The sequence below is a fragment of the Portunus trituberculatus genome, chromosome 25 (genome assembly GCF_017591435.1).
Source record: "Portunus trituberculatus isolate SZX2019 chromosome 25, ASM1759143v1, whole genome shotgun sequence".
Taxonomy (NCBI): domain Eukaryota; kingdom Metazoa; phylum Arthropoda; class Malacostraca; order Decapoda; family Portunidae; genus Portunus; species Portunus trituberculatus.
In genome coordinates, this window is record NC_059279.1 from 4,805,069 (window position 1) to 4,816,587 (window position 11,519).

The 11,519-nt window shown below is 44.8% G+C and overlaps 1 protein-coding gene across 1 annotated transcript; it reads right to left on the bottom strand.

Annotated features, from left to right (window-relative positions):
• Positions 1 to 2,744: 2,744 nt before the first annotated feature.
• On the bottom strand, positions 2,745 to 7,900 carry LOC123508521. Its single transcript, XM_045262256.1, has 4 exons — positions 7,374 to 7,900; positions 7,086 to 7,234; positions 6,482 to 6,887; positions 2,745 to 2,865 (listed from the first exon to the last, which is right to left on the bottom strand). Exons 1-4 carry the CDS (start codon positions 7,898 to 7,900, stop codon positions 2,745 to 2,747), a joined length of 1,203 nt encoding a protein of 400 aa, XP_045118191.1.
• Between the last annotated feature and the right edge of the window lie 3,619 nt (positions 7,901 to 11,519).

Here is an 11,519-nt window from a genome sequence, read left to right on the forward strand (position 1 = left end):
TGTGTGTGTGTGTGTGTGTGTGTGTGTGTGTGTGTGTGTGTGTGTTAGGGTCTATTCTCCATATCAATTTACTCTTCCTTCTCTTCTTCCTCCTCCTCCTCCTCCTCCTCCTCTTTTTCCTTCTCCTCCTCGTCTTGTTATTCTTTTTCTTCTTCTTCCTCTACAATTCTCTTTAAAACATCAAAGGCATCGTCTCTTTCACCTCCCGTCGTGTATCGTAATTATAAAGTCCTTTGTGACCTTAATTTTCTCTCTCTCTCTCTCTCTCTCTCTCTCTCTCTCTCTCTCTCTCTCTCTACGGAAATTCAGTCTAACATCATTTGGTTTTCCTTTACATATTTCTTATTTTACTTTATTTCTCCTCCTCCTCCTCCTCCTCCTCCTCCTCTTCTTTTTTTTCATCTTCTTCTTTTTCTTCTTCTTCTTCTTCTTCTTCTTCTTCTTCTTCTTCTTCTTCTTCTTCTTCTTCTTCTTCTTCTTCTTCTTCCTCCTCCTCTCCTCTCACCAAAATGTTACTCCTGACCTTTCCAATATCTCATTTAATATATCTAACTCTCTCTCTCTCTCTCTCTCTCTCTCTCTCTCTCTCTCTCTCTCTCTCTCTCTCTCTCTCTCTCTCTCCAATACGACTTATATTTTCTCTTTCACAACTTTATCTTCTCTTTCACCCAATGGCAAAAATTTGGTGATTTCTGTTTAGCGTTCTTTAAACACAGCTTTCTTCACCACGAATCCTCCTCCTCCTCCTCCTCCTCCTCCTCTCTTCCTCTTCCTCCTCCTCCTCGTAGTGGTTCTCCTTCTCCATCTCCTTCTCCTTCGCTAACAGGTCAAAATGGCGCCACTTTCGTCTTGTCTTCGTCTTGAGATGAAAGAAAATTCGAACCGTTTGTGTGGCGACCGCAGTCCATTATGGTTCCAATATTTTTCCTTCCGGCCTACAAAGCGACCTCAGCGTCACGGAGGTACTTCGGCGGTATCCTGAAAGGCCTCCTCAGTCTCCACCTTTCTTTCCCTCGAGCTGATTTCCTTTCATTGTTGAGACGAGAGAGAGAGACAGAGAGAGAGAGAGAGAGAGAGAGAGAGAGAGAGAGAGAGAGAGAGAGAGAGAGAGAGAGAGAGAGAGAGAGAGAGAGAGAGAGAGAGAGAGAGAGAGAGAGAGAGAGAGAGAGAGAGAGAGAGAGAGAGAGAGAGAGAGAGAGAGAGAGAGAGAGAGAGAGAGAGAGAGAGAGAGAGAGAGAGAGAGAGAGAGTGTGTGTGTGTGTGTGTGTGTGTGTGTGTGTGTGTGTGTGTGTGTGTGTGTGTGTGTGTGTGTGTGTGTGTGTGTGATCAACTAAACTCCACAAAAAAGAAACGAAAAAAAAAATAGAAATGACAAGAGTTTCAAAAATAAAGAAAAAAGTGGAGAGATAACATGAGTGGTCTGAGTTTGGTAGATCTATTTCTAATTCTCTCTCTCTCTCTCTCTCTCTCTCTGGCAATCCGCACTGTCGCTCTCTCACCCCAGGGACAGTCTGGCAAAGCTGCGGGGGCGACATGACAATGTTCGCAGCCACACGAGCCGCACCACCACTCACGCTCTGACGCTCGGAATGTGACGGGGAAAAATTTGTATACAGGAGAGAACCTCACCTTTAGGAACCGCGTGCGTCTACTCGGGTCACCGGCGTCTGAGGTTACCAAAATCAGCAAAGGATCACGAAAAAGAATGACAAAAACAGGAAGAATACAAAGAAAGAGGGAATGTATACAAGGGAGAATATTGCCTTTAAGAACCGCGTGCGTCTATTCGGGTCACTGGCGTCTGAGGTCACTAGAATCATCAACAGAACGCGAAGAAAGGAGAAAGGGAAAGGAGAACATGAAGAATAGGAAAAACAAGAAGATTAATAAAGAATAATAAAGAAAGACAGAATAGAATACCTTTCTTTAACTCACTACCATCTTGAATTATCAGGAAAAGGAAAAGAAGAACAAGAATGAAAGCAAAAAAAACAAGAATAATACAATGAAAGGAAAAGAAAAAAAAAAAACAGTCATCTTTCAATAGCTCAATGGCGTCTTTAATCATCAACGACTGAAGAAAATAACAAAAATACAGGAACAAAAACCAGAATAGGTAAATTATAAACAGTAGCAGTAGTAACAGTAACAGCACCGGAGGCAATAGCAGTAGAAGGAGAAAAAGAAAGAATGATCAACTTTCATTAGCTCACTGACGTCTTAAATGATCAATAACTGAAAAAAAAAGATAGAAACAAGAACTAGAACAAGAAGAAACTAAAAACAATATCGGTTGTAACAGTAACAGTAGCAGAAATAATAGCAGTAAAAGATAAAAGAAAGAATTATCAACTTTCATTAGGTCACTGACGTCTTAAATTATCAATAACTGAAGAAAAGAAAAAAAACAGGAACAAGAACCAGTACATGAAGAAGAAACGGAAAACAATATCAGTGTAATGTTAAGCACGTTTTAGTTGTTTGATTAGCAGGCCAACTGTAGATTCTGTAGGCCTACATAAAGTTATTCAGTTTATTGTTTTTATTTATTGTCCAGCCGAGCGGTTTCACTGGTAGTTTTAGTGTTTCTTAACAACCCAGGTGTACAAGGAAAACTCAGTATATAAAAGTTAGTATATTACGTACAAATTTACAAGTGCTGTCCACACGCCACGTACAAGAACATACGGAAACATGTTTTAAACTGGGAAAATGTTTGTAATGTCACTGAGTTCAAAGAGTCACTAAGTTCCCGCAGCACACAGGTTAGACACACCACACTTGACGCACCCCGCACTTCCCAGTCGCCGGTTATCTTCTTTCTCCGACCGTCGCCGGCGCCCACCGCGCTCAGCCTCCAAGATGCTGAAACAATGTCCACTGGGTGTATTGTGTCGTGCATTACATTTATTTCTCACTGGTAGTGATACCTATATAAAATGCATCCTAACTATGGAGATTATAGTAATTTATCTATTTATCTGAGTCAATCATGAATGCAACGAAGTACTAGTTAGTTTTATGAAATAGAGAAGCACCTGCAATCCCTGTTTAAGGAAAAGGCGAGGTCAGCATTTACACATGTTGCACCACATTACGAAAGATTGCAACAGATTTCTATAATGAATAATATACTTATGTACAATGGTCCTACCTATCCTATGGCGGTTACAGTAACAGTAACAGAACCGGAAGCAATAGTAGTAGAGAGAGATAAAGAAAAAATTATCCTTCATTAACTCACTGACGTCTTAACTTATCAATAACTGAAGGAAAAGAAGAAAAAAAATAAAGGAAAAGAAGCAGAACAAGACAAAAAACGAAAAAAAACAGTAGCATTAGTAACAGTAATAACAACAGAAGCAATAGCAGCAGTAGTAGTGGTTGTAGTAGCAGTAGTAACAGTAGCACCAGCAGAATCAACAGCAGCACTAGTAGTAGTGGCTGTAGTAGCACCAGCAGAATCAACAGCAACAGTAGTAGTAGTAGCTGTAGTAGCAGTAGAAGCGACATACATAACCAATACAACACGTGAAGAACCACAAACCATTACCACGACACCTGAGCCATATGTCACGCCAGGAGCACCGTCTAATGGGCTTATGTCGAGGCCTGCATCACCACGAAGACTATATAGAGGCCCCCAGACAGCCACTCAGGGGGAAACCATCAAGAGACCACACGCCTAAACATATATCACTGCTCATATGCCACAGTTGCCTAATGCTGCGGGCTCCAGACACTCATTTCTGGGACAACGAGGCCACAATTAGCTGTAGTTTAGTGTAGTTTGCCTTGCCTTAGTGCTCCCAAGTACCCATTTACTGGCCAGGCTACACAGTGGATGGACAGAGAGGTGGTGAGTCTCTTTGTATATCAGGGATTATTAACGCCAGGAACACTAACGTAGCCAGGTAAAGAGCCACGTACAGCCACACAAATCATACACAGGTACGCTATACACAATATTAGCGTCAGATTAAACAGTTTCCTGGAGTTTCTAGGAGTTGAACTCACACTTTTTTTTTAGTTCGAGATATTGATATTGATATGTTTACTAGGCCATACAATATACAGTTTAGGAGAAATTATGTGTCCTTCACTTAAGACTATAGGTCCATAAGCCGAATCTTTAGAAGGACCCAAATTTATCGCATAAAAGCAGAGAGAGAGAGAGAGAGAGAGAGAGAGAGAGAGAGAGAGAGAGAGAGAGAGAGAGAGAGAGAGAGAGAGAGAGAGAGAGAGAGAGAGAGAGAGAGAGAGAGAGAGAGAGAGAGAGAGAGAGAGTCAGAAAGACAGAGACAGAGACAGAGAAATATACATAAAAAATGCCACTTTAAACAACACAAACATTCATATCCACAACAACTACACCACACCACCACATCCCACCAAAACCACCACCACAAACACCAGCAACGAAAACTCACCAACACTCACCAACAACCAACCTGTGAAACCCTCCAAAACAACATCCAGAAAAAAGAAATACCCCGATGTGGCAGTATCTATCTATCCCACCTCATACTCCCCCCATCACACCACATCGCTCCACAATCCCTCGCCAGCTTCCCTCACCCAGCTAGTCCCGGGAATCCAATCAACCACAAAGCCGTAACTCGAAATCACAGGTTGAGGTATGGCAAGTCAGAAGAGTGCGCTGGATTTCCAAGGATTAATGTTACCCTTGGGGGGATGAGAGAGCTGGACGAAGGATCAAGGCTAAAACTAATAAGAGGAGTTACTGTTTTAAAGTTCTTCAAGGGAAAAATATTTGGTTATTACACGATTAAGTAAGGGTGGTTTGTGTTGTTTGTAGTGGTGGTGGTGGTGGTGGTGGTGGTGGTGGTGGTAGTAGTAGTAGTAGTAATTTTTTTTTTTGTTGCCCTTGGCTAGTTTCCTCTCTTACATAAAAAAGTAATGCTTGTAGTAGTGGTAGTAATAGTATTGTTGTAATCATTATTATTATTATTATTATTATTATTATTATTATTATCATTATTATTATAACTATTATTATTATTATTATTATTATTATTATTATTATTATTATTATTATTATTGTGTTGTTATTATCATTTTATCATTATCATCATCATTATTATTATTATTATTATCATTATCATTATCATTATTATTATTATAAGTAGTAGTAGTAGTAGTAGTAGTAGTAGTAGTAGTAGTAGTAGTAGTGGTAATAGTAGTAAGGATCCTACCACTCACTAAATTAACTACGACATTTTTATTATGTATACAAGATTACTTACACAAACACACTCATCTACCCACACACACACACACACACACACACACACACACACACACACACACACACACACACACACACACACACACACACACACACACACACAATTTAAGTTCCCAGTCTTCCAAGAATTTAATGAACTTACTCCGGTCTAGTGAGTGACTGATATAAAGGAGGAGGAGGAGGAGGAGGAGGAGGAGGAGGAGGAGGAGGAGGAGGTATAGAAAGAAGAAGAAGAAGAAGAAGAAGAAGAAGAATATGATGAAAAAGAAGAACAACAAGAACAAGAAGAAGAAAAAAAGAACAAGAAGAAAGAACAAGAAGAACAAGAACAGGAACAAGAACAGGAAAAGGAAGAAGAAAAAGAAAAAGAAAAAAAGGAAAAAATGAGTGAAAGAAAAAGGAGAGAAAAGAAAAAAATAAAGTAAAGAAAAAAATGTGATGACGGCCATATCAAAGCCACCTACACTAACGAGAGAAAAAGATGAAAAAAAAGAAGAGGAAAAAAGAAAAAAGGGGGAAAAAAACTATCTCGCGCACCTCACACAAGTTTTCCTTTACTTTTCTCCAATGAGAAGAAAAGGAAAACAAATATGGAGGAAAGTAGTATATATCTAAGTTCCTCTATTTTTATTTTCTCTCCATTTTCTTCTTTTTTTTTTATCTACTCTATATGGTAATTTTGGACTCAAGGGAAGAGGAAGGGAGTTTGAAAGTTTTATCGCTAAGGCTTATTTTTTTTTGTCTCTACGATACATTTTTTGGGGGAAGGGAAGATGGACCAGAGTTGCTAATGGACAAGGTTCAGTTCTAAGGGGAGGGAGGTTCAGTTCCAAGAGAAGGCAGATGAGTTCTAAGGGAGGGAGGTTAATTTCTAAGGGAAGGGAGATTCAGTTCTGGGGAGGAAAGACGGACTAGAATTGCTAATAGAGTAGGTTCAGTTCTAAGGGGAGGGAGGTTCAGTTTGTTGGATCCGGAGTAATAGACCAGGTTGAGGTGGGGTTGTAGTGTATTCTGATCCCGAGGCAGTACAGTCCGAGCACCCCTCGCTCCGTGGTATATAAAGGCTATATATACTGCCATCTGGTGGCTGTGTGCTGACTCAGTCAAGTATTCGTTGACTACCTAGTCAACTACACTACACCTCAACCCCCTCCCGACTCTAACCCATAACATCTTTCCCACTCTAGTAATGTAACCTAATTTTGTCATTACATTGTAGCCTGATATCTATCTGGTTCCTTCCTCTGCCTCGTCGATCGCTTTCTCATCTCGTGTGGTCCTCCCCCTTCGGCTGCCTGTCCTGCCCCTGTCGACTGTCCACCCTCCGCTGATAGCTGTCCTCTGCCGTGCACTCCTCCCGGGACCGGTGACATCTCGTGACCTGGCGACACTCGCTGGCGGCTTGGTGTTACTCCTCCCGTTGCTGGTCCCGCCTGCTCTCTCTCGCCTGAATCTTCATTCACAGGTCCTGGCATTCCCGTGTGATCTGTCTTTGTTGGAGTCCTCACGTCCGGTTGGCGTATCGCTGGCGCCTCCACTACTTTGCTGTCCTCCACCGTGGTGCCCGTGCTGCTCTCTGCTGCCGGCTGCCAATCGCTGTCCTGCGTTACTGTGTCATCTGCTGGGAACGGGGGGGATAGATTACTTTGAAAATTTGTGTCCTGGGCACTGCTTACCCGGATTATTTGATCTACGTGTCGTGACCACAGTGCGGTGCCTCCTACGTCTATTTCACAGGATAGCGGTCCTGTTTGTGTTACAATCCTTCCTCTTTTCCATTTCGGCCCTGCATAACTCCTAACCCACACCACATCACCTGACCGGAATTGTCGTACAGGCTTCCCTGCCATCAGCTGTTCCTGTTTGCTCGCCATCTTGGTGTCGTTGTCCGGCAGTAGAAGATCCAGTTTGGAGCGTATATTCCTGCCCCAAAAACATTTCCGCCGGTGTCTTGCTTGTGGTGTTCTGTGGTGTAGAACGAATGTTAAGCAAAAATTTTAGTAGACTCTTTTCTACCGCTTTACCCTTACCCTTTGTTGCTTTCACTCTTTCTTTCACTGTTCTTACTGCTCTCTCTGCTAGTCCTTTACTGGAGGGATGATACGGTGCCAGTCTGATGTGCCGAATACCAAGCCGTCTGGTGAAACTTGCCATTGCTTCCGACGTGAACTGCGGCCCGTTATCTGTACATAGTTGCTGGGGCAATCCAAACCTGCTAAATAGTACACTTAACTCATGTATAGTTCTCCCTGCTGTTGTTGATTTCATTGGGATTGCCTCTATCCATTTGGAAAAACTGTCCACCACCACTAGTAACATTGTTCCGTCTATCGGTCCCGCAAAGTCGGCGTGCACTCTCTGCCAGGGTGCACGGGTGCGTTCCCAGTGGTGCACGGCAGACTGTGGTGGGGCCGCTCGCTTCTCCGTACACCTGATGTAACTTCTAGCTAACTCCTCCAGCTCTTTGTCCAACCCAGGCCACCATACATACAGTCGAGCCAACTGCTTCATTCTTACACATCCTGCGTGTCCCACATGCAATTCCTGCTTCACCTTTTCACGCAGCGACGCTGGTATCACTACTCTGCCACCCCATATCAGACAGTCCCTCTCCGTCGACAACTCTGCCATTCTTGACTTATAACTGCTAATTTTCTTTGAGTCCTCGAGACATATGCCAGACCTTACCGCTGTCATCACTTTCCCCAGCACCGCGTCGCGCCGTGTTGCCATTGCTACTTTCGCCGGCGTCCAGGAACAACACGTTGCTCTCCTTTGCCTCCCTTTCCTTTCGCTGTGCTCCCCTGTCAACGATGCCCGACATCGGTAACCTGGACAGCGCGTCAGCGAGCCTCATTTCTTCAGACCGCCGCAGCTCCACGTCGTAAGTATAGGCTGCAAGTTGTAATGCGTACCGCTACATCAGTGCCGCCCAGAGTGTTGGCATCTCCTTGTCCGGATTCAGAATCCTGGAAAGAGCTTTGTTATCTGTAATAAGAGTGAATTTCCTCCCATAACAATACTGGTGGAATCTCCTTACTTCATATGATACTGCCACAGCTTCCTTCTCCAAGCTGGGGTAGTTCCTCTCTGTGGGGGTAAATACCCTCGACGCATACGCCACGGGCCGCTCCACTTCCCCAGGACAGACTTGAATCAGTGTAGCCCAGATTCCTACTTACTAGCATCTGTTATGAGCTTCATTGGTAATTTAGGGTCATACCTCATCAACACTAAGTTACTTGATAACATCTGCTTTACCTGCTTGACGGATTCCTCATATTCACTCGTCCACATCCATTTTGCCCCTTTCTTGAGCAGTGCATACAGTGGTGTCAGCGTGGTGGCGAGGTGTGGTAACAAGCGCGAATAATATCCCACCGCACCGAGCAAGCTTCGGAGCGTCGGGACATCCGTCGGTGCCGGTAGTCGTTGTATTGCCTCCGTCTTTTCTGGTATCGGCTTGAGCTCCGTGCTGGTGAGAATCCACCCTAAATGCCGCACTTCTTGTTTATCAAACTCACATTTTGACTTTTTGAGTCTCACTCCATTCTCTCTCAATCTCTGCAATACTTTATCCAAATTTTTAATCAGCCTCTCTGTACTGGAACCTGTTACTAATAGGTCGTCCAGGTATGCCACACAATTGGATAATCCTTCTAAAATTATATCAATAGCTGCTTGAAAATGTCTCCACAGTAAGCCAACCCAAACGGCAATCTATTCATTCTCAACAAGCCTCTATGTGTTGTTACTGTTAGGTCTTTCGACTCTTCACTTAGCTCCATTTGCAAGTATGCATCCTTAAAGTCTAACTTGGCAAACCTGGTTCCCTTAATCCTTACAAATAGCTTTTCTGGGGTGGGCAAGGGATACTTTACTATATCTAAGTGGGGATTTACTGTAACCCTGTAGTCTGCTGCCAGCCACACCTTGCCGTCTGCTTTAGGTACTACCACCAGCGGAGTCGCCCATCCACTGCTGTTGCTTATCTCCACCGGTTCGGCGATCCCTTCCATGATCCACCTGTCCAGTTCTTGGTCCACGAGGGGATAGAGGGTGTGCGGCACGGGACGGGATTTCCTGCTTACTGGCCGTGATCCTTCCTTGAGTCGCAAATGTGCTTTTATTGACATATGCCCTAAAGCCTGAGAAAAAACCTCCCTGTATTTCTCCAGCAAGTCGTTCAGTTTACTCTTGTTTCTGACTTCCTCTGTGCATCCTGCCCCAATCCTGCCAATCATTTCCTACCAATTCAGCTTTTAACACGGATAGCCAGTCACGCCCTATGAGTGAGTGTCCTGCTCCCCGAATCACTGTAATAGGCAGTGTTTTCACTTGGTCATTACACTTTACTTCCACGTTTGCGATCCCACATACATGCAGCCTTTCACCTGTGTAGGTGACTAGGCGCTTGTTTGATGCTTCCAATCTTGGCCTGCTGTGCAGCTTGCTCCACATCTCCTCACTGGTGACGGTGTTGCTCGCCCCTGTGTCCACTTTCATCTTCAGATCGTTGTCCTCCACTTGTACATTCACCACCAGCGGCGGTGCCTTGATAGTCGTTGGCGCCTGTTCGGGGAGCTGCAAAATATCGAACAACTCCCCCTCCTCCTCCACCCCTTGATTAATTTCCTGCTCATTGTCATTCTCTAAATTGTTGACTCTCCCCCAAGCTCTACACATGCGCCTAGTGTGGCCCCTCCGGTTGCATTTAAAACACTCTTGATCCTTGAACGGGCAGTCAGCTACCTTGTGGTAATTACTGCCGAACCTGCTGCACCACTCGCTCGTTTGACCCTTGCTCCCTTTGCACTTGGAGACCCCTTGGATCCCAAAGCACGCATGGTTCCACTGTACCACCAGCGTTTGTGCATGCTGCGTTCCACCAAGGAACGGGACGCTTAGTAAAGCGACCGGACGTCCTAGGGATTGTCTGAAGCGCTGCGGAATGTAAAAAATCAGTAAAATAATCAACAGCCTCAGCACAAGTAGAAAAGTCAGCCAACGGACGGATAAAAGAGCTAAGGTCTGTGAATCGAGGCCAATCTGCCTTGTCTAAAACCCAGCGTGGGGCCGGGACTGTGGCTCAGAGTTCACAGATTCCAATAAAATAGGAAAGTGGTCACTACCGTGTAAATCCGGTAGGACCCGCCAATTAAAATCAAGGAAAGAATTAGATGTAGAGATAGAAAGATCAATAGCTGTAAAAGTCCCAGTAGGACTGTGGAAATGTGTAACATCCCCAGAATTTAAAATCTCCAATCCCTCATCCTCAATAAAAGAACCGATTAAAACCCCACGAGGATTACTAGCACCTTCATCCCACAATGGGTGACGGCCGTTAAAATCTCCCAACAAGAGAAAAGGCGGAGTCAGCTGACGCACCAGGCCGTCAAGCTCACCCCTGGAGACAGGAAGCCGAGGATGGAGATATAAACTGCAAATGGTGTAGGATCGTCCCATAAAGACCTTAACAGCAACCACCTGAAGGGGAGAGTTAAGTTGTAAGGGGACAACAGGTATATCCTGACGGACTAGAATAGCTGTGCCACCGTGGTGGCCCTGGTCAGGGAAAGGAGTGCTAAAAAAGGCACGATAGCCAGGAGGACTAGAATAAGTACTATCACCTAGCATAGTCTCTTGTAGAGCTACACAGGCTGGAGAGAACTCCGACAATAAAGCTCGGAGTTCCCCACACGATGCGCGAAGGCCTCTACAGTTCCACTGTAGAAGCTTGAAGATGACTATTTAGGTGCAGTGGACGGGCGAGCCTTTTGAAGGCTGCCCGTGACTCACCTGACTAGAAATAATCAACCGACGAGAAGACACCGGGAGTTGAGATGTGCCGGGTCGTTGGACCGCAGCCTTTCGGCCTACCGGTGAGTGATGCGAACCATCATCACTCCTACCGGTCATCGGAGGACGAGGTCAGGCTGGACTGCACTTTTGACACAGCGGGTCCACGAGGGACGGCTGTGACAATATCATCGGACGTCTCCATGCTAAGACCGTCCTCATCACAAGAAGCCCGATCTGAGACGGAGGGCGTCACAGAAGGCTGGACAGAAACTACTGGAGCTACCATTGCAGAGCGGTCCCTGGAGGACTCACGATCATGTACACCGGGAGAAACCTTAGATTGTTTAGGCTGAGCTAAATCTATCGACTCCGCAGAGCCGCGGTGCCGTTTGGTCAGGCCCTTCAAAGGCTTAGGCGATAAAGGTGGCAAATGGACATCCACTACATG

Bases quoted from the DNA above. Each gene is read 5' to 3' on its own strand.
- LOC123508521 (XM_045262256.1), bottom strand. From the start codon at position 7,900: ATGGCAGAGTTGTCGACGGAGAGGGACTGTCTGATATGGGGTGGCAGA. The intron at 7,235-7,373 runs GTATCATCCCTC...TCTACACCACAG, and splicing joins CGGCACATCAGACTGGCACC to AACACCACAAGCAAGACACC. The intron at 6,888-7,085 runs GTGATGTGGTGT...CGTTCCCAGCAG, and splicing joins TGTACGACAATTCCGGTCAG to ATGACACAGTAACGCAGGAC.